General features: G+C 39.1%; 1 protein-coding gene across 2 annotated transcripts in view; it reads right to left on the reverse strand.

The window, feature by feature from the left end:
- Positions 1 to 24,147, reverse strand: part of CHCHD3 (coiled-coil-helix-coiled-coil-helix domain containing 3) — a 163,690-nt gene that overhangs the window by 22,101 nt on the left and 117,442 nt on the right. For both annotated transcript variants that reach the window (XM_056339902.1, XM_056339901.1), the window contains exon 6: positions 7,102 to 7,172. In XM_056339902.1, the coding sequence (XP_056195877.1) occupies positions 7,102 to 7,172 (71 nt within the window). The remainder of the gene's footprint in view (positions 1 to 7,101; positions 7,173 to 24,147) is intronic.

A 24,147-nucleotide genomic window follows, 5' to 3' on the forward strand; every position in this document is an offset into this window, starting at 1 on the left:
AGAGACTGTGGGTTTTAACCTTTCTTGGTTTAACACTGTAATTGGGAAATCATTTACTCGTGTTTATCCAAAATCCCAACAAAGGATGCTTAACGTATTAAAACAAGAGGCTTTAGTCCTTGAAAGGGAGCACAAAGCCAGATGTACCACTGCAAAGCGTTACATGCCAACTATGCTGTGAAGAGTCAGTCCTTGCTAGTTGTGAGTGGCTCATGAAACTGCAGCCAGCAGCAAGAACTGTCCTTAATGAGTGCATCCATCAATTTTCAGGGGACTTGGTTGATTACCAGCACAGAAAACTAGGGAACATGCCAATTTAACTGTTGGCCGCCGATGCGTGAAGGAAGAGTTTCACTCACTTGCTTTCGTAAGGAAGTCTATAAAATTACTTAAGTGTTTCTATGTAAGCAAATATACAAAACCTATGGTGTGCCTGAAACACAAGCACATGCTTCCCCCTTCAAACACATCAACCAGACTCACCTGAAGATTAAAGGGACGTCTGGATAAAGAGGCATGTTTGTCCACATGGTTGTCCTATTATAACATTATCCTACAAAAACTATCCTACTATACCTATCCTACCTTCTAGAAAATATTTTATTATTTTAAATACTAATTCATATCAAATAAAAAAATTCGGAGTTGTAATCTTGTGCTTACTGAAATTAAAGATTGTTTTCTCCATTCCAGACTCTAAAAGTATCTAACTGTGTGAAAAACTGGTGATAGCCTAAGGGGAGCTTTAATGAATGTACCCACTATTTCTAGAAAGGAAACAAAAGGCAAAAAAGGATTATGGCAAACATGGGAAGAAGTGCCTTAGCCCTCTTAAATTAACGTGCTATGTACATTTTGAATAATGGATTTTAAAGGTTAATATAATGCTCAAAAAACACATTCAATGCTTCAAACCTATCTCCTGACCAAATAAGCACATTTAAAGTTCACATTACAGCTCAAATATTTCAATGAAAATACACATTCCCATGCAAACAGACTCATGATTCTGGGCTTAACAGAAAAACACACAGATATTATGCCAGAATCCCCTGCTCCCACTTTGTTCGGAATAAATCTGCATCTAGCTAAAAAGTGTACAATTAATATTTCATCCAGCTCTGTTGAGTACTCTCATTCCTAATGCACTGTATTGATCAAAGGAAGAACGTTAAGCATCTATGTTGCTGCAGGGAAAACTAAAGTTGTCATTTATGAAGTGATCATCATTGCATAGGTAAATATAGTGAATGAAGGGTTTATAGAATTTTGCTATTCTAAAGCTGTTCAAAGGATATGCTCTTATACATGTTTATAGGTTGCAGAGAAACTGAGACGGGGTAACTACTGACCAACAAAGTCCCTTGATCAAGCCAAGCTGGTGAAGAAACTGGCAACTCTATCTGAAAGGCAGAAATACGTAGCTCTTGCTTTGTTGCTCTGACGCAAAGGCAGGCACAAGGCATGCACGGTGTAGAGGGTTTCACCAGCTGAGGGAATCCTGTGTCAGAGCAAAATCACTTACACAAAGTAGTAGTAGAAAGTCAAACATGTTGCTTGAACGAGCTCTGCCACAGCAGCCCTCTGGTAAGGTAGAGTCCTTGGTACAGAACCAAGTTATGTTGCAAAACAAAGTCCTTATATTTCAATTTATATTTAGATAGAAAGCTTTGTCTTGAATGGGTGCAAACCAAGTCATGGAGGCTGTCAATGGACTTCACATCGCCAGATCTTCAAACTGCCTGGCACCCTTTCCCTGTAAGTATGACCCAGTGTGGTACACCTTTGTGTTGCAACCACTGGGCATACACAGCGTTTTAAAGCTTTTCAATTTATTTAGATTCCAGTTAGGGCACCTTGGCCAATAATAACGTTTGCTGAAAGTATGTGTTACTTGAGTCTGAAAAATAGTATTTGGTACAGCACCAAGTACTGGCTGAAAGGAGTGAGCAAAGAAAACAGATTCTGTTTTATTCCTTTAGCGTTCAAAAGGAACAGAATTTTGGATGTACAAGATAAATAACAGAGACCAAAAAGATCTGTAGTCTCTTCATCAATTTCTCTTCGCATCTGAAGCAGTTCTACATGTTATGAACCTGGACTGATTTAAACCCAAGAGGGGTGACAGTACCACACCCACTCTGCAAAACACCATTTACACTTTGCTTATTAAGTGTAATGCCATTAGATATTAGACAAGAGTGCTGCTTAAATCAACGTAAGCAACTCTCACAGCTATGCCAGCCTCTGCACGGTGTCAGCACAGCTGTGTGTGCAGCTACACAGTGAAGCAGCCTTGGGGAATAAATAGGGAATAGTGTGGAAGAGTAGAAAGAAAGAGAAATAAGACTCCTCAGGTACCTCCTGCTGCTAAACAAAAGCTCCATGGTTTAAGCTGAGTTGACAGTATTTAATGCCAGCATTAAGTTAAGCACTCCTTCCAGCTTAACTTACAAACATACCAGTCTTAGGCTCACCTTTACGCAGGATGTTGTGGGTAACTTGGGACCATCAACCTCAGCTGTAACATGTGAAAAAAGAATTCAAGAATACTACAAGCAACAGTATCATCAGGGCAAACAATACAGACAGGATTGTTTCATGACAAAGCACTGCATACATGTGCTATATTTGTAAGAGAAAAGATTAATTCAGGATATTTCTATTTAGAGCCCATCATCTTTGGCTGAGCAAAGACAGCTCAACTAGAAGGCAAGCCTGCAGGCTGTGTCCAAGGTTTTCTAAATAGCTTTCTATTTTCTGTCACTGGAAAAATACTATGTAGTATTTCACCAACAATTTATAAACTATACGTTTAACTTTAGTTTTTAATGTTAATTAAGGTAGCAAAAGGAACTGCTAGAAACTGAAAGTTTCTCACAAGTTGGATCTGTACAAGCAGAAACGAAGCAGGAGCTATTTGTTTGGATATCTCCAAAATTGATATCTATGTTACAGCAGTATGCAAGTACAACATGGTAGTTACTGAAGATCAAGGAACTAGCAATATTCCTAATTTACAGATAGTGCGGAAGAGTCCCTTAAAATTCACCATATGTGCCCAATACCAGAAAGGTAATGAGAACAGTGAAATTAACCTTTCCTGGTCTCATCCCAATTTGTCATTAAAAACCTTATTTTCTCTCTATACTGCTCCCCCCCTCCCCCAATATCCAGAAAATTGGCATCACTGCTTTGTGAGACAATTATATTTGAAGATCAAAGTGTCACTGTTATTCATTTAACGTGGCTTCATTACAGACCTACTCAGCTTCACTTCCTAGTTCTAAAGAATATTAGCTAAAACATGACTTAAAGGAAACACTCCTCATGGTTCTATGTATTTACAGATAAACAAACGTAACTGTGCTTTAAATTTTATTTTCAGTAAACATTAATAAACAAAGCTTCATGCTACAGAAGTCACCAATTAAAGCAAGACAAGACATTGATGTTTTGTCATCTCTCCCCGTTCACTCTACCCTGAATTAAACCCCCTGCTGAACATATATTCAAGGTTGTAATAGTCTGTTGCCTGGCTAGCACCAAGCTCTCCTTTCCATCAGCGATCAGAGCAATGGAAATGATTGAGGATCAAATGAAACATATTGATTTGGTTTGTAAAACTGTTTTTAAAACGTCTCAAATGTGTGAAGATCATAGTGTGTGAAGCAGCCTGAACAAATCCCAAACCTTTCTGTGTTTAATCAAATGAGCACCTTCAGTTCCCAAGACGCATTTGTCCTGATGGCAAGGTTCATGATCAAAAGCCTCATAGTAAGGGAATAAAACCACCAAAAGCTGTAATTCAGAATAAACCCCCAAGCCACTAGATGATGCAGAGAATCCTCCATGATTAAAACTGGTAGCACTGGGTAATTTCATCCAGGAGTCTATCAACATACAAACACATATAAACCCTGTGCCATGATGCACAAGATCCAGAATTTGGCTTTGTTGTGATCCCCAAAGAGGACCTGGATCTTCTATCAATCTGGCCAGCTAGGGACTGTTTTTGCCAAGAGCCCAGCAGCAAGAAGCAACTCCATGTTGTCTATAAGACAGCAGTGGAGCAGGAGAAGAACGGCAAAATATTTTGTAAAAAAAAAAGCACTAGTGCACAGCTATGAAGTCTATTACCTACCAGAAGGATTCAAAACCCACAGAAGATAAAGTAAAAACATTTATTTTAGGCAGCATTTGCCCTATCCACTTACTCTATTCCTAAATGAATAATCAAGATGTTACTTGGCTCTAGACACCATGGGGGAATAAAATGTCACCACCACAGCTGCTGAATTTCCCGCTACCCGCCCTTCAAATTAAGGAAAAAACCCACCACACAAATGTACAATTTGATTAGTAAAAGTTCAAATCTTTGCCCAAAGCCTGGCTCTTCCTGTAATATTGCATTCTTTTCTTCTTGTGTAAACTTCTCATTATAACACAGACATCTTCATAATATAATAATTCTGGTTATAATGTAACTGCGGGTAACATAACTCCTACATTAGAAAAGGCAGCATGCTCTAGTAATGTTGTTTTAATGTAATTTGCGTACTGCAGGAACTGACTGAACCTGGTCATTTAGGATTTGATCAATGTGAATTAGTGTCTTAAAGAGATGAACCATTTGATAATTCAGAATTTGATCAATGTGAATCAGGACCTCACAGAGATAAAACATTTATCATGAACATTTGGGATATCAGTCTAATCCAGGCAGCGCTGGAGAAGGTAATAAGCAGGCATCAATAAGGGCTGCAGACGAAGTACAGAAGACCTGCCAGTTCTCTAATACAAGACTATATGGGATATTTGGTTTTTTCCCTTTTTAATAGGGTGAATTACCCCTGAAGACCAATGAAGCCACAGCTGATGTAATTTCAGGGACTAAATAGAGGAAGGAAAAGGAAAATCCAGGAAATATTTAAGTAATTATCCACCCCTCTTATCTCTTGAAGGAGATATAGCTTAAAAAGTTGAAGAAATGCAAGTTATCTCAATAAAACTTAGTAACTAATTTGAGACACATTTTACATAAAGTGAGACTATTTTGTAATAATACCACAATTAGATCTATTAATCTTGCACTTAGAACCTGAAATCACACTGACATGCAGCACATCAGTTTACGCATTAACAAAATTTAGCAGTTCAACCTTATTTAATTCTTTTTTTACAGCCAATTAAACAAGCTCTTTAAACACTATTGCTTGAAACTCCGTCCTCAATCTGCACATGCAATTAAACTGAACATGAGAAGTGCCTGGTGACAGGAAAAGAGCATCATCTTTAGGTTTCACTAAATCATTCATAATTTAACCATCAAGTTACATACAAAAGGCAGGGATAAAATAACATCTGCTGAATTCAAACCTTCAATAAAAAGACATGGGATTTAAAAGGACTGCATATAAGGCAAACTTAAATTGTAAAGTAATAGTGATATTTCATGCACTTTCTCAAATCTACTACAATTTACATACATACTTCAGGTACCTTTTTCTTTTCATGTTTTCCTTTTGGTTTTTTTTTTTAAGGCAACGGACCAAAACTGGTTCCACTAATCAAAAAGCTCCAGATAATTTTTCAGGAAATTTGGCTTGAAGTGCAAAAGCAGCACAGCAATTTCAGTAATGCCATTACAGCAAGACTAGTCAAATTTCTACTTATACCTTTAATCTCTAGAAAATCAAGAAAAGACCAGTCTCATTAGGTGTGAGGAATCTCTGATTCCCTCTCTGAATCCCTCTACAGTAAATATTTTTTGGTTTATGCAGGTAGACTGAAATATCCTTCAAAACAGTTTTCTTAAAATTCTTAGATATTGCCTGATGCGAAGAACTGGCCCCTGCTATATCTACTGGCTCCATTTATGCAAGAATGAACCCAAAAGCATTTGATTTACTTAGAAAATTATTAGTATATTATGGGGAAAAATCAAACCCAAAGCCATTTCCTACATCTGGCCACAATAACTGCCCAGAGCTATCAACTAGTGCTTCAAAACAGAACAAAAGCTTGTTTTGGAATAATGAAAGTGAGATTAGGCAATAATTAGATTTCAAAAAGCTGAAAATAGTCCACTGTAACAGAGGAAGGAAAGATACCCCCTTGATGGGAATCTTATCACAGATGGAAAAACATGACAATGAATAACACCACACCAAGCCCTCCAAATTACGCTTAAATCAGACCTTGAGTCAATGGTCATCCTGTCCCTTTTCTTTAAAGGACAGATGAATTCAGTCCTCAATATACCCTACACCATTAACCAATACAAAGATTTCATATATACTCTAGAGAATACTTAACAATTCATGATATTAAGAGATAAAATGATTTTTATCTTACAGTTAAGAACTTTATTTATAGCATTATCAGTAGCTCAAAAAGGCCTTTTCTCTTCTTACTCATCAAAAAAAAAACAAACCAAAAACACTCAAATGCAAGCCAAAAGAAAATGCCTCCACAAATCTAAAAATTGTTACAGAATAATTCATTTTATGCAGTATTTCTTAGTTACTGCTGAGACAAAAAGGTTGTAAAAAGTTCTCTCTGTATCCTTACTAAAATGATAAATTGAACCTTCTGCCTAATGGATGAACCAGCAGAGAGGGAAGAGTCCAAGGCTAAGGGTCAGAGTCACTTTGATCCGTCAATTACTATATCTTCATTTAACCATCCTCAGGACTAATAAAAATTATTTAATTTGACCTTCACTGTTAAGGGCAAAGTGAAGTTGCTAATTTAAATCCTTTCACATCATGCAAGCGTAGGATGAATACTATTGTAATGCAAGGTTGGAACTACATTTTGGGGGCTCCATTAGAGAAAAAATGTTAAGAAATACAATTTTAGAATATTTCATGTATCTTATCAAATACAAATTAATTAGTATACTACCAACTGCACATCCAATTTCTATACAGCTTATGGTTGCTATGTACTGGCTTCCAAATTCTTCCAAATTCTTTCATTTCAATAAACAGCACAAAATGATAGGATCTATGAGAGGGGGAAGGGAATTACTGTGCATTTTTATGTACAGAACTCACCTAGCTGCCAGACTTAAAAATAACAATAAGGAAGACTTACTTGAACCGAGCTGACACTTCATCGGCAGCTTTTTGGTATTGCTCCGTGGTAACCTTGTAGAACTGGGCACTCTGGAAAATTGGGGAAAAAAAACAAAAAACAAAAGAAACAAAAGATTGAATATAATTTATATGCATGCAAATATCTAGTAAATAAAGCTAATTTGGATATTTTATCAATTTAAGTTGCTCCAAAACTGCCCAAAACCTAACCCTCAAATCAAGTATTCTACAAAGTTTTAAAGATGACTCTTTTTTGGTGTTTTTTTATATAAGTATGTCCTCTTGGTTCTAGAAGGCTATGCAAAAGAGATGGCTCTTAGGGAGGAAACTATAAAGACACATGAGGAAAGAAGCACATATTTAGCACTAGGTGCTGCTGGAGCCTTTGAAGTTTCTCCATTAAAACAAAAAAAAAACCCACCCAAAAAACCAACAAAAAACCCAACCAAACAAAAAAAACCCACCAAAAACTGAAGTCTTATTTCTTTGCCTGTCTGTGTCTGTGTTACTTACATATATATCCCCATCTAGTTTGCAGGTGATACTCAAGTCAAACTTCAAAGTTGCACAACAAATTAACTATAGCTTGACTTTCTCTTTTGCTCTTTGCCTTGATAATGTCTCTCACAGTGAGTTACTTAAATATTCCAAACTTGCAGGTTGCTTCAATCAGTTGCTACTTTTAATTTTTAAAATCAGGCAGCTTCAGAACATATTTTCATCTCCCCTAAACCCAGGAATGCCTTTCATTCAGTTCCACCAAATCATTAATTTCCAAAATGCAGGCAAGACAAGACTGAATCATCAAGCAACAGAGCTTTTCTATACTTAAAAATGGCAGTTTCTCAGTGGGACGTAGGATATTCAAAGACAAATCACTATAATGTTGTGATGCTTCAAGTCTAGATAATATATACCTGGTATTTTTCAAGAGGTTTTTATAGCCTTAGCACAGTTGGACTTAAGATGTAATAACTAAGGCACCTGGCTTCACAGTTGGAGGAATAAATAAAAGTTAAAGCAGTTCAAAACTTCTCTCAAACCATTTTTCCCTGAATGGTGGGGAAACAGGTCATGGAGAGGTACAAAGGTTTTGTTGGCACTTGCAAGAACTCTTCCGTAGCTTTGCAGCTCTTGAGTCATCTGGCATCCCAGGGAGTCATGTTAACATGGCAACAAAACTCTTACAATCATACACTGCATGATTACACAGAAAACATTCCGAATCCTTACTTTAACGACCTACCTATTTATACCATGGATTACACTTATTTATGCTACAACACTGATTTTGACTGTTTAAAATATTTAAAATAAATGGATGGCACAATGCAGTCCATGGAAAACATCATTCCAGTTTTATTTCTGGTAAAGTAAGCAGGGGGTTTTATTTATTTAAGATACTGACGTATGACAAAGCAGTACGTTTAAAACATTGTTAGGGGAAAAAAAAAAATCACAAACCCTGTAACTGGAGAGAACACTCTTTTGTAAAAGTCAAAGATGAAACAATCTTCTTGATCATTGTGTTAGTAAACATGTCCTGAGAAACATATATCTGTGTCAAATTACGTTATAAGGAATGCAAGCAAGATAGCCCATACAGCAAAAACACGTGATGGAAACTCAGAAAGAGGCAGCGCTACCTACAAAAATAAAAGGAAAAAAATGTTTTTCCTTTCCATTTGAGGTTTTCATCTTCCAAGGTTCTTCCTTGTGAATTATAAACTTGAAATGTATGGAAATCACTGAAAAAGAATACCAGCTCCACACATGGGTAAAATTGTGTTGCAAGTCTAATATTTTACCACAAATTATAACAAATCATGTAACATCCGCTGCAGTCAAAGGTCATGCACAGATCACAAAAAGCACGGTGGTCTACTGCAGTCTTGCTTCTGAGATCCAGACCTAATAATTCTTTTGTACTAGAATCAAGGTTTCCATGCGTGTAACTTCGGGTCATTTATTTTTTCATAAATCATTGTTGGCCAGTAAGAAAATGAAAATGAAATCCTCCTCACACCAGTGACCTCCTTGCATTTAGCAATCTCAGCTGCCCAATGACAGTTACATCCAGGTTCCTTGGACGCAGATGAAATCAATAGGTAGGCCATTAGACAGCACACTGACTATGGTGCGAGTGCGGACAGGTCACCATTCGAGATGATGAATAGCTCTCTATCATCCCACAGTCCCCTACGATGCTAACATTTACTATAATCTTATTTGGGCTGCGATTTATCTTTCTTTTGCCTGATCAATAAAGATGAACACAACAGTTGTAAGGATCGATTGCAATTTTTTATAATTTTCAAGCATGAAGGAGCATTTCTGACACAAAAACAATATTCTGAGTGTACTTGTTCTACTTTTTAATTGTAGTTCAAGTGATCAAGTGAGCTGCTATCTATGCCAAAGAGTTTTAATCCTACAGTAGACTCAAGCTATTGAGAAATCATTTGTTGTCTTAGATAAAGTGTGCTTTGTTTCTTGGATCAGATCTTCCTTTGAACTTCACTCAGGTTCTCCTTTAGAGATATATTCTCTATAATCCAGAAATCAAGTTTCCTTTGAGAAGTCCTCCCTAATCCTCAAGGTAAGAGTACAGGGGTCATTTCTCTAAATACAGAAAAAAGCGGTGCTATAACATAGCACCGTTGACATAAAGAATTTCCTCAGTCTCCAGATAAATACATTTATGTATCTATGTTGGATATATAGTCTGCATAATCATGTACTGTTCGATTCAAAGTGGAGGAAAAAAGCTACAGTCCAATTCTCAGGTTAGCAGCAGTGGCAAACTATCAGAGAATAGCTCTGCAGATCTTCACCAGTTCCAGCAGATGTTCCAAATGTAACCCTTTTCTCCCCAAAGCGTGCATGGGTGGGGAGGGCAGGGGGAAGGGAACAGAACTGCAATGCCACTTACCATTCTGCATCAAGCACCTGTGTGCATGAACATACAAAGCTCAGCTATGTTTATTACATTCCAGATATATATACTCTATATATAATATTCCTAGGGTTCTTTTAACTAAATAAGCCACTAAAATGGTAGAAAAGACTAAATGAAGTTCCCTTGTCTCTTTGATTTAGGTCCCTTGGGCACATGCATTATGAAATGGTCTTCACTTATAAACAGCACCCTCCCCTCTTCAAAATCTTCTTTGTTGGTGTGTAACAAAATGATGGTTTTCTGTAGACCTTTACAGTCTCCTTTGTTGGAAGAAGTATGAAACTGCAGGAAGTGTGTTATGAAAGATGCTAGAAAATCCCAAGAGGGAACAGAGCTGTCAGCGTTACGGCAATTAATCATCATCCCAGATTATGTAGAAGATGCTATTTCTGTATCTGTTACAGAGTTCTTGCACAACGTGGGCATGTTGCTTGACTTCCAATATCAAAATAAAGCGAAGAATTTGGTTTGTGATGACTACCTTGGCTTCTTCAAAGTCAAGTATCTCATCTAAACCGATCACTGAGGTGTGCTCCAGAATCACAGGCGTTGTTGGCCGGTAGATCCCACCCGCCTCAGAATGACATGAATTACTCTGATTACTCTGACACGAGTTCCGAGGGAACTGACAGACAAAGTGGCTAAGCCACTATCCATCATACCTGAGAAGTCGTGGCAGTCCAGTGAAGTTCCCACTGATTGGAAAAGGGGAAACATAAGCCCCATTTTTAAAAAGGGAAATGAGAAAGACACAGGGAACTACACCAGTCAGTCTCACCTATGTTCCTGGCAAGATAGTGGAGCAGATCCTCCTGGAAACTATGCTAAGGTACACCAAGAATAAGGAGGAGACTGGTGACAGCTTCACTAAGGAAAAATCATGCCTGACCAGTTTACTGGACTTCTGTGACAGGTGTACTGCACTGGTGGATGCAGGAAGAGCAACTGACGTCATCTATCTGGACTTGTGCAAAGCATCTGACACTGCCCCACATGACAACCTTGTCCCTAAATTGGAGACATGGATAGGAATTGGCTGGGTGGTCATACACAAAGAGTCATGGTCAATGCTTGATGTCCAAGTGGAGACCAGTGATGAGCAGTGTTCCTCAGGGGTCGATACTGGGACCAGCACTGTTTAACATCCTTGTTGGTGACACAGGCAGTGTGATCAAGCACACCCGCAGCAAGTTTGCTGACAACGCCGACCTGAGTGTTGCAGCCAACATGAAGGAGGGAAGGGATGCCGTCCAGAGGGAGATGCACAGGCCTGAGAGGTGGGCCCGTGCAAACCCCATCAAGTTCAACAAGGCCAAATGCAAGGTCCTGCATCTGGGTCAGGGCAACCCCCAGTATCAATACAGGTTGGGTGGAAAATGGATAGAGCAGCCCTGAGGAGAAGGACTTGGGGGTGCTGATGGACGAGAAGCTCAGTGTGGCCCAGCAAGGTGCGCTCGCAGCCCAGCAAGCCAACCGAGCCCCGGGCTGCACCAAGAGCAGCGTGGCCAGCAGGGCCAGGGAGGGGATTCTGCCCCTCTGCTCCGCTCTGGTGAGACCCCCCTGCAGCGCTGCCTCTGCTCTGGGGTCCTCAGCACAAGGAGGGCACGGGCCTGTTGGAGCGAGTCCAGAGGAGCCCACGGAGATGATCAGGGGCTGGAGCACCTCTCCTAGGAAGACGGGCTGAGAGTTGGGGTTGTTCAGCCTGGAGAAGGGAAGGCTTCGGGGAGACCTTAGAGCACGTGCCAGTACTTAAAGGGGGCTTATACGAAAGATGGGGACAGACTTTTTAGTAGGGTCTGTAGCGACAGGACAAGCAGGAATAGTTTTGAACTGAAAGAGGGTAGATCTAGACTGGATATTAGGAAGAACTTCTTTACCGTGAGGGCGGTGAGGCACTGACACAGGTTGCCCAGAGCAGCTGTGGCTGCCCCATCCCTGGCAGTGCTCAAGGCCAGGCTGGACGGGGCTTGGAGCAACCTGGGCTGGTGGGAGGTGTCCCTGCCCCTGGCAGCAGGGCTGGAACTAGATGGTCTTGAAGGTCCCTTTCCAACCAAAACCATCCTGTGATTCTATTCTATCACTGCCAAATCAATGGGGCCTGAATAACTGTCTCAAAAGAGGTGATTAACTTTAAAGCTGGTAAAGTTGGGGGAGATTAACCCACCTGTAAGCATGCTTCTCATCTGCTGTCTGACTGACTGAAGAAACACTACCCACCTTTACAATAAAAACTGACATACTGGACCAGACCATATACCCATCCAGCTCAGAACTGTGGCAAGTATTAACGGCACATGTGTAGGATTAAGAGCAGAACAGGCAGACAGGGATGCCGGGGCATTCTCCAGCACATACAATGACAATAATCTAGTCTGAGGGTTATGCCCTAAAGTCCACCATGACTCTCAGCAGGGAAAAACCAAGCCACACCAGATTTGAACAGCTGAACAGCCATAACCAAAGAGCAAGAGTCCTATTTCCAAGACACATAGTGCCTGAAAAAGCTAAGGATTCCAAGACATCATGCCTTACCTACCTCTTACTCAGCATAAAGGGCCCTTGCGATCATTAGTCACCATGATTTCTCTATGCATAAAGAATTTTAGCCTTAATTACCTTGCACAGGAATTAGGGAATTTATTTTCATTTCTTTAACATTATGGGAAAGGCAACACGGAAAGGCCTAATAGAAGCTAGTAATTTTTCAAAGTTTCAGTACTGTGAAATAAATAATGGTTGCCATGCACCCTGAGTAAGTTGGGTCATAAAGGGGAACCCCAGCAATTACAGGAGCAGGTATGGCAATACATCTCAGGTCCAAGTCATCTGAATAAGCCCACTACCTTCTACACCGCTGTTTTCCAACTTGCAGGTATTTAAGTTTAGCAGTTGGTTATTCTTTGAGCAGAGAAAGCTTGAAAAAAAATAATAATTGGTGAAGAGAAAAAAGAAATCCACCAAATGCTAGAAATGCCATGACATAAAATCATGACACCAAGCTTGCATCCCCTGGGAAATCACGATGCTTTACATCTTCAATACAGTCTTGTTCTACCAGAACTAGAACTAACAAAGCAGTAGGTAGGCTTGACTTCTGCCAGACAAACTCTCTTACAGATTCTAATATTCCCAATAGCTATCAAGCTCTCTGCTCTGTTCCCTCAATCCACACAGCTTGTTGTTCCCTCAGTCTATTCTTAACTGTGTTCTCTATCCTGTATCTCCAGAGGAGACTCTCCCGTTAACTAACTCCTGCCTTTTCACAGTCTCTTTAACTTTCTGTACCCAGTCCCCATCTTTCAGGCTGCGCCTCTGATGTCCTCAGCTCAAGTCACCTATTCCTCTCAGCCTCACGACACTGGCACAGTACTGTACTTGGGTTGTTCTTCTGGCTGTCTGGGCTTAGGACTGGCCAACATGTATTTTGACAGTCCAAGAGTGACAGTCCTCAAGGAGCAAGTAATCTTCAACCTTCACAAGCACTTGGGCAGCAGCAGCAAACAGATAAATATACTGTAGGAAACACTGTATTTTTCTCTACTTGCCCACCTGTATGGCAGAAGGTTTTGGTAAGACAGGCAAAATCTGAGTCAGAGGGAAACCACTATTTTAATGTATGTGTGAAAGGATGTTTTTATAGGAATATCAATTGTCCAGCTGAACTGGAGTAAGACAAGCTTAGGCACATTTTCACAGGAATGGCAAAACCCAGAACCTAGGAAGCATCCAAACTCTGCTCAATTTTAGCTTCCCTAAAGAAAATTCTTAAAATGCAGTTCCAAAATCACCTATTCAACATTTTTAAAAATATTGTAATGTTGTGTTAGTTACCATACAGGCAGTAAGCCATTCAGAGGATTTTGTTGAAAAACCTTCAAAATCTCATAGTGTTCAGTCAAATGACTAATGTCACATGTGACTTTAATTGACCTGAATAGGACCACCACAGGTTAAGGTACTTAAGTGTTTATGGCCTAGAGATAACATATAGGTTGCAACCAAATTGAGTGACAAGTAGTATTTTCTATGCCTTTCACTTAGCACCCTTCTTTGAATAGAAAGATCAGGATTAGTTGTTCTTGAGGAAGAAGTGTCTTTTTAAGAGCCTTTTCAAAGAAGGGAACAGAAAGAAGTGTTGGCTGGCACTGAGGAAGAGAAGCTAAAGAAAAAGAGGACTTGAAATTCAATTTTAAATCTATCCAGTTTCCCCTGATAAATACACAGAGCCATATCAAGTATAAATAATGCTAGAATTCAGGTAGAGAAGAATGAGATCTGACCACGGGCAAAAGTATTTTCATCATGTTTGCCCCTGAAATAATCTTTCCTGAACAAAAGTAAGAGCAGAGGCTGCTTAAAGAACATATTGTGGAGGAATAGGAGAAGAATTATTTTGCTAGACAGCTCTGATTTCAAAGGTCTGTGTAAGAAAATAAATTCCTACAGAACCTTGGAAGGTCAGCTGTTTTGTCTGCATGTGGGACCTCAAAGCAGAAGTGCATGTTTTACTCTCTGCTGAAAATCTTCAGATTTTCAGCCAGATAAAGTTCTGAAAGATCTTGTGTCATCCAAGCTGATAAAAGGTTATCAAAAGAACCAGGAGAACTTGAGAGCCTTCATTTAATTTCTCTAAAGATACATCACCTATAAGCACTATTTTATTACAAATGTGCTGAAACTGTTCTTACTGAAGACATACCATGACTTATTTTGGCATTGAATTTTTTCTTTTAAGCCCCTTGGCTCTTAAAGCCCTGAACAGATTCAGTATGAGGGTAACATTCATGCAACCTTTTTTTTTTTTTTTTAATTTAATAGTTATGTAGTTAACAGTTTATTTGACAAAGAAAGAGACGTGTAACTTCCATACAAAAGAGACAAATCTGGCCTTTGCTTTAAGTTAGTGCTGTGGAAGACAAAAATGAGCACAGCTTGACTTCAGCTCAGCTCAGCTCCTGCTCCACCCACCAAAGGAATGAAGAGCTTGGGTTGTTTGGCACCTTTAGAGATCAGGGGAGAATTTTTAATTTAAAGACTTCTTTTTCCTTGTCATACTCCCCCCACGGAAGGACTCAAAGCATCGGCAGGCAAAGATTATCATGTTCCCTGAATGGCAAATTGGAAAGTTTTCTTTGCCTCTTTTTAATCCATTTCTGCTGAAGCGAAGATTTCTTTTATCCCTTAATTGAACTTCTGGCCATTTCATCTCATTATCTTTTACGAATCCATTTGTGGATAATATGAAGCATTTTGGTTTATTCATTCTGTTGACATGCAGCCTGAGATCTATACGGCCTAAAAAGATTTCCAAAGCCCAAAGGAAGGATAGCTCTAAAGCCTATAAAGTTGCCTCACAGATCTGAATCCAGCCTCAAGACTGGCTCAGTCCCCATTCTGTTCTGGCACTGCAAAGCAGGGACAAGATACCCAGCATAGCCACCACTGTCCAGACACATCTATTACAGCAGCTGCACAAAGGAAACCCATGCAGGAGAGTCTTTTGGGTACTAGGGACACACACTGTGAAAGGTGTATGATCACCAGGTCACGGCCCTCTGTTACACAAACTGTGAAGCAGACCGTGTAGATTACAAAGAAAAGGCAAGATTAACTGTAAGAGAAATAGCCTTAAAACATCCAGTCATATTTGATCTGTGAAGCTGCCACTAAAAGCAACAAGTGAGCAAGAAGAGGAGGAATTGGGAAAGGGGAAATAACAAAAAGAGTAAGACTACCTACTGTAGTGTGCATACATCCCAGTTCCAAATTATATTAAATTACAGCTTTATAAATATATGACCACTTTTATGGCATCTTTATTTAAATTAAAAAACTCTATTTGTCTCTGAATTGATTTTAATAAGCTATGGAAAACCGAGCATATAACATCATACAGATTCCCAGGTAATACTGCATCTTCATTCTACCTCAAATGCTATTAAAATGATATATCAATGAAGTAATGTCTTCTGAAATGTCATCAGATCAGGCCTTTGCTTGAATTTTTTAGATAAGTTACTTCTTATACAAGTTATGACTTCTCTCATTTGGTCTAGCTGTGCTATTTAGCCAGCTGTTGCATTTTTCAACTCCAGAGATGAAACGAAGCATGTCCAATTCCACATTTAGGGAACCACGTAACACAACTTCTGCTCTTGTTGGGTTTTTACATGCTATTATGAGCTCCTTTTTGCATGAGGGGACTGATGGCCCTCATCGGGACTGTCATCAGAACTCACCAGATGGACCAAAAAGTTCTTTGTACCTGTCACAGGGCTGAAAATAACAAGGCATTCAGTTTTTATGAAAAACTATTCAACTGGAGCATCCTTCCATAAAAGAATGGTTGCTGTCCAAAGCAAACCAGTTGTCCAATTCTGAATTGCAGCATCAAAGTAATCTTCAGAGAAGCACCCAACAGGTGCCTTAGTGGGGGACTTCAAGCACGTAATGAGGATGTTCAGGACAACTCAGAAATAGTCAGACACTAAAGATTCATGGACAAGATCAGGGGATGTGCTTTCACAGCAAAGAACATTTTCTGTTCAAGAAGTGATAAAAGTAGCTGCAAGGAAGAGAGAGAGAAGACAAACTGAAAGAGAAGCCCCATGACTGAAAAAAAGCTAAGGTAGTGATCTGGGATCCTGGACTAAGCCTACAGAGGACTGCTGGATGGTAAGGAAGTGCTAAGACCAATTTTCAGGATTTTGGTGGAGTTTGCCTAGAGCTACTTATGCCTGTGTTGGCTCAAATTCAAGTGCAATTCCCTATCTCCTACTCTTTACTCCCAAGTGTTTATGAAACCTCATCTCCCTCTTATGTCCTGGAAGAAGCTGGCCCTGGACCAGAGTGCCCCTCTGATAGAATAGATGTCTGAACTATTACGGACCGAAGGGAGGACTTTGGACACCCATGCCCCCACATACCTGTTTCTACAGAGGGATAAAAAAGCAAACAGGTATCTAAACGAGTGCTGAAGATGCCAGAGAAAGAGACAGTACTATGACCCACTCAAACAAAGGAAACAAAGGAGAAACACATGCTGTATCTTGTGAAATGTTCTGTGAGAAGACAACTCACTTCCCAACATCATTTGTTTGATTTCATGATGTGTGTTTGTCGAAGAGTATACATTCAGCATGCAGCAAGTGGGGCAAAGTACTTAATTCAGTTATCAGCAGGAAATGGGGAAAATGTCATATTCTTTGACCTTTTCTTTTGAATTTCCAATTCTGTTTTTCAGGCACCACTAATACCTTTAACTGCAACTATTAATGTCTCTTAAGTTTATCCCAAGATATGCTTTACTTCACTTTTCTGCCCTAGTAGAACATTGATCTCTAATTTGTTAACACTCAGAGCTGCCAAAGAAAATGAAAACCTTTGTGAAAAGGACAAATCTATTCAAAGTTCTTACAGCTATTCAGCCAAGCATCTAATCTGCATGTAATTGTAGTAGTCTTTAATACAAATGTTCTCAATCTTAAGAGATGCACGTGTAAATGCACGATTATATTTACGTCTCCTACTGATGACAAGATGCCTCATTTAAATGATTCCTATTTACAACTTTTTTCTCAGTCCCATCCCTTTCACTGTTACATGTTATAAATTATGTTCTCTGTAATGTACCAATGGGTAGTATTTCTCCATGTCCTAAAGCAGATATCCTCCCTCCCCTCCCCCCCCCCCCCCCCAAAATGGAAACCGAACATGGCAAGTTGCCAGATGCTGTCTTTGAGGCACACAGGAATGCGTATTGCTGCTGCCAGGGGTGATGCCCATGAAATACTGAGAAATCCCTTCTCTCGGTCACGTCAGGTACAGACTACAGCACTAGGAATTCATAAGAAGGATTTAAAATTCCCATTGTTGGTTGCCTTTACGGAATCAATTATTAAATACTGACCCAATGGGCTACTTATGCACAGCAGAAGCCACGCAAGGAAATACATCAGCTCACAAGCAAACTAGGATCAGCATGAGCCTTGAATGGCTGTCTGTGGGTTACAAGGACACTTCAATATTTTATTTCAAAGTACACACTGTACATTATATATATATATATATAATTGAACCCCCCCTATTTTTGCTACCGCAGTGAAGAGTCCACTTATCTTAAGTCTTCTATTACATTCACACATAGTTGCAGCTTGTCTGCTGCATGAATAACTTTTACAAAGTCCAGTAGCATTAGAGACTCAAGGGAAGAAAATTTGAGGTTACCCACAAAGCTGATTTTGTAAACTTCTAATGGAGACAGCAAGCACTGAGTTCAAGGTAGCTCTTCTATGGACTACAGCAGCCATAATTTTAAGACGCTGCTGCTTATCCTCTGCAGTCAGAGGAATGATCTGGAAAAATCACTTTAAACACCACCTGTTTCAAACTCATTTTGGTCAGCTTTCAGAGTCAGACAGATATCCCATTAAAGCGGTCAAAAGAGTACAAGAAAATTGCTGCTGTGAATTATGGATGAAAATTTGGCCGGATCACGAGACTCTGCTTGGAGGCCAGCTACATGTAGAGTTCCTCAGGGGTCTATGATGCAGCCATCTCTGTTTAATATCTTTATCAGTGACCCAGAGATGGAGTACGTGCTTACCAAATTTGCAGGTGACACTACATCGGGAGGACATGCTCTATAAGGAGAAGCAAAGACTACTTGACTTGTTTAGCTCAGAAAGGACAATCTAGGGAGACCTGGTCCAGTGGAAGGTGTCCCTGCCCATGGCAGGGTGGGTGGAACTAGACAATCTTTAAGGTCCCTTCCAGCTCAAACCATTCTACAATTCTGATCCAACAGCAGCTTTAGAAGCCCTAAGAGAAGTTTATCAACAAGATGGAACCAGGCTCTTTGCTGATGTGCAGTGGGAGAACAAGAGACAATGGTTGAAATCAAAACAATAGAGGTTCCAAATAAATGCACGGAAAAGTATTTCCCTCTGAGGATAATTAAGCAAGGGGCAGAGATCTGAAGAGATTGTGGTATCTCCAGCCCTGGAGGTCGTCAAAGAGCCAGCTGGACAAAGCCCTCAACAACCTTGTCTGTCTCAGTGTTGATCTTGCTTTGAAAGCAGGAGGCTGGACCTCCCAGTGCCCCTTCCAGTCCGAATAATTCTATGAATATGTATACTTACAGTCAGTGATATATCTGATATCAGAATGAAAATCTGTTTTGGCTTGTAAATGTGCAATCTGCTCTGCAGCTGTATGTGAAATTCATCTTGTGGCAGAAGCCCAACATAAAGAATCACAGATTAGCTACATCTTCTTTCAAATAAATGGAAAGTAGCTGGGTTTAGCTTTGTTTATTAGATCTACCGCTATCACTGCTCAGTTAGATGGGTTGCCTAAGGGCATAATGAGTGCAAGATTACCATTTTTTTGAAATGTGCAATGCTGCCACAAATAACACTTATGCACTGACCCTCAAGAGATCAAGAATAAAGTTCTTGGAAGAAATTCTAAAATACTCTGTCTCTTTCAATTCAACAGCCCTGGCAACAGTGACATTTCACCGGCTTGTTTCTGGCTCTACATCACAGCTTTAAAAACTTCTGTCTTTGTCTTTCTGAATGGATACCAAGTTGTGGTAACTCTCCTCAGGTCACTGTCTCAGCACAGCGCAAGATTGAGTTTGATTGATACTACCAAAGTGCTAGTATTGTAGAATTACAAGCTGCAGTATCCAGGTAGGGTGAGTTTATTGTTCAGGGCCACTTTAATACTTGTATTCAGTCAACAGACTTTTTTTGATATTGTTGGCAATGTTGGTATCTGGCTGTTTACATCACTGTCAGGTGAAAAGATTCTGATGACGTCAGAATCAGCAGGACAGTAAAGAGCAGGTAAATATGGAGAGGTCATCTTTTCACTGTGCAAAGAGCTCATGACACATGTCAAACCACCTACTACAAGAGATCAAGGCAGAAAGTCTTTCAGTCTCAAAGTATGAGCCAACTGACAGCTGATGCTGTACAAGAGCTGAGCAAAACTAAAAAACTACGTATCAATAACAAGTTTTGTGATTATGAAGTGACTAAAATACTTCAAGGATGGTCTTCTGCAGATGCTTTGAACACTGTGTGTGAGCAGTGAGGAAATACCAGGACTGGTACAACAAGAACGCTAACAATATAAAAAAGCGCTTGATGAAAAACATTGTATGTAGTTGTTTGGATGCCTGATACGTACCTGAATTCAAGAAAACTACATTTTACACTCAGTCTAGATTGAGAACTATGTGCACATTTAGTGAAGCAATAATCAAAATCAGCTCCAAGCATCTTTAAATGAGATGTTTTTCTAAAATGTGTGAGAATTTTTCAATGTTCTTACAACAGTGTATCCCAGCAGACCCATTCTGTTTGGAAATGGCCTTCTGAAAGAAATGCAGCCAAAACTAAGGCAGGTGGCCTTCTCACTCAAAAAACTGCTAAAAAAAAATCCAGGACCTATGAAAAAGAAACCTATTAAGTGTCGCAGCATGCCACAGCGTAATCGTTAGCACCAAATACATTGCTTTGGAAGTTAAAAATGTGGTTCTATTGCTCTCAAGTAATAAGGCAACATGCCACAAAATTCCTACAGCTGGATGATATACTAGACCAAATAATTCAAATGCAGACCTCTAAAACCATTCATAATTTAAAACCATTAAAAAAGTTTTGTGACCTCTAGAGATGATTACCACTATTTACTGAGCTTCTTTTTCCTGCATCCTTCGCAGGTTCTGTTTATTTCTACTATACATTTCAATTCTCCCTCCCACAGTGCTCAGTGCATCTTTCAAGCCAGAGCCATCATTCTGCCTTTCAATCATCCCACAGGTATTTAGTGTATCTTCTGTCCTACTTATGTATATTCTCCTACTGCTGTCTTTATTTTTCCTTTCCATTTTAAATGATCACTTGTGCTATACACCTGTAATTCTCCAGACATCCACAGCCTATCTGCTTTTCCTCATTAGTTGGAACAGATTTTCAGTTGCTTCTTGATAACGTACTCTGCATTACATACATAGCGCCCCCGCACCATGTCCATTTATTTTCGCAAATGTCAGGAACTCAAAATTTGCCCCTGTAGGTCACTGCTGTTATTATGAAGCAGGTCTGCTAATCCCTCTACCCGTGCTGCCATTTGTCTCTCAGGATGGGATTCACCATGCCTAATCCCATCTACCTATAGATTGATGATTAAACTATGCTTCCTCAATAATGAACAGCAAATGATTCCCTCACTAAATTGATGAGATGGTTTGATCAACCTTCAGTGGCATCTATCCCTCACCAGCAACTACTCAATGAACCTAAATATTGAATGCAGACTAGATGTTTCCACTTTAAGCTAAGTTAGAAAATATGCATCAGTGCTGTAGAATCTCACCAAGGAGGATATACAAAGACACCATAATTTAGCACAACTTCTCTGCAATAAATATGGTTATACACTTGTACTATGCCAATAAAATGGCAAAATAAAGCAAAACCACTGATGGAAGACTCACACACAGTAGTTCTTTTCAAAATACCAGACACTCAACCACAATCATTTATAATTCTCCTTCACTCCTTACAGCAACAGGTCTAGCTAGATAAATTACACCTCTATATCGATTAACGCAGTTGCCTGATAAATATATGGAAGTACTTGCAATTTAATTTTTTGTGTTTTATTCTACATAACACGTTACATCTACATAATGCATGGAAGCATTCAGAATGCACTTGATATAGTCATGATTTTTTCCCCTTTTTCCCTCCACAGTTCCAAAGCTACTCAACAAAAGCTCCATATCTTTCATTTGTCAGCTATCTTCAATCCACTATGGGAAAAACATCCATTTTGCTATTATAAAATCTGGAAATACCTTGTGGGATCTACAACATCATAAGGTTACTGAATACTGCAGTAGCTCTTTGCAATGCTGCATACATTATTGTAATTATTTATTCATTCTCCAGATGTAACAAGTGGTAAGGTAAATCCCCTGAATCAGCAAGCTTCATTTTATAGTGCCAACTAATAGAATAATTTAGGAGGCACCTTCAGAGGTCACCTGTTCCAAGCTCTTGGCTCAAATCAGGTCCAACTAGACCAAGTTGCTCAGGACTTTGCCCAGTTGAGTCTTCAACACTTCCAAGGATGATTCCTCATTTGTATTAAATCTGTGTCCTACGGATCACACCACCGACAACTGTATTTATGGTACCTGCACACAGTAGCTTTCTATTTATTCTGCCTCCACTTTCATACTATTTCTAATAGCCTGGTCAAGAAAAGAAGTAAAACACTGGCAGTAAAAACAGAGCCACATGAAAATGGGTTAATGTGTCTGAAAACTTAATTCCATCAACTAGTCGGATCAAAAGACATTGTAGGTCCCCTCAAATGCTGTCAATAAATCCCTGTTCTGTTAACCACTGGTAAAACTCCCACTTCAAAAATATTCTACATGCTGTATGGTAAAAACACATAACATGTTATACTTGATTTTCCAATATAAAAGCACAGGTCTTGCAAGGATTCTTCAGTTTTTTATGAAGTTCTTTCAATTTTACAAGTATCTGAAATCATCTCTTGTCAGTTCATGGCAACAGTTCAAAGAAAAAATTTCACAGGAGTTTTCTGAATTCAAGAGTAATTTTCTACTTTTGAAGAAGTATTTTAAAAAATTTCTTCATTTTTCTAACAAAAGGAAGCCCAACCTGCACTGTTGTCTAGTAATTCATCTTACCTATACACATCCATATTTTGTTTTGCCTAGTTGAAGGCCTACTGAAATACTATTGCCTGCTCAGTCGCAAGAGATTCTGAAGTCCTCAGCATTCTGCACATTACTTGAAACATATAATTAAAGTTTCAAAAAATTAGGTGACAGTAGCAGCAGTGATTTCTTAAGAAGAAAGGAAGATCAAGAAATCTGTTTAAAACGTGCAATGAATACAGTATGGTCTGTGTTCATTTCAAGGGGTGTGTTACGCTGGCAATACATTATTTGGTACATTAAGCCAAAAAAATAGTGTACCTATTCACTGGTGTTAAAGCAGACAAGACAGCAAAGATATCAGCGGGTTTTCCTATAAAGAAACCACATCAAACAGCTTCAACTACAAAAAATTATATCAAGGTGTCTTGAGTAAGGACAGATGAAGATGCCGAGTGTCTGACACACGGGACAGGGATGGCACCTCCTGAGAACGAGGCTCCTGGAGGCCTGATTTAAGACTGCAGCTCTTCTCTTATCCCAAAAGCTCTCTTATTTTCTCCTTATGCTTTATTGAACAATACGTAGCTTCCAAAAAGATCATTCTGGTATGCTGTGTTCACTTCCAACACGATCTCTTGAATACAAGTCTTGTGCAATTGAAACCCGAGGTGAGGGGGGATAAGAAACCCAGTGAAAATCTCTATTACTTTTATAATCATAAAAGCCATGCATATATCCAGCACCTAACTCTATTGTAAATCCCACAAAGAAGAGTTTGGTGAAAAAAAATGCATGAGATATCATTCACTACAATCTAGAACAGTTTTTAATACATAGTTTTGTAACGTGCATTATGCTGTTTCAATGCTAAAGAGCAATACACAGGCAACACTCTAACCACCTGATATGAAAAAAACAATCTGGTATCTTAAAAATGAAATCTGTTAAAAAAACCAACTATGATGCACACTTTAAAAGCCCATTAGACAAGTTAAGCAAGAAATGAGTAAACAGTAACTCAAAATCATGCCTTCACATTTCTAGACATTTTGCAGAATAAAATGGTTAACACAAAGATTGGATATTTTAACTTGCTTACTTCTCCAGTTAATATATTGCGCGATATCTCCTTCTATAGAATTTATCAAAGAAATCACTGTCGGTATGCTATTTTAATGATTATACTGTTCTTTTCTTGCTTGGAGAAAATGAGGTAATGAAAAAATAGTGAATTTCCCAAGGTATGAAACAGAAGTAGGATTGTCAAACAGACTTTCTGTTCAAACATTCACTCATTAATCAAAGGCAAAATTGCCATTTATTTTTAAAAAATAATAATAGAGGCATTTTTTATAACATGGGTCAAAATGCAA

This window comes from Falco biarmicus, chromosome 5 (assembly GCF_023638135.1).
Source record: "Falco biarmicus isolate bFalBia1 chromosome 5, bFalBia1.pri, whole genome shotgun sequence".
Taxonomy (NCBI): Eukaryota; Metazoa; Chordata; class Aves; order Falconiformes; family Falconidae; genus Falco; species Falco biarmicus.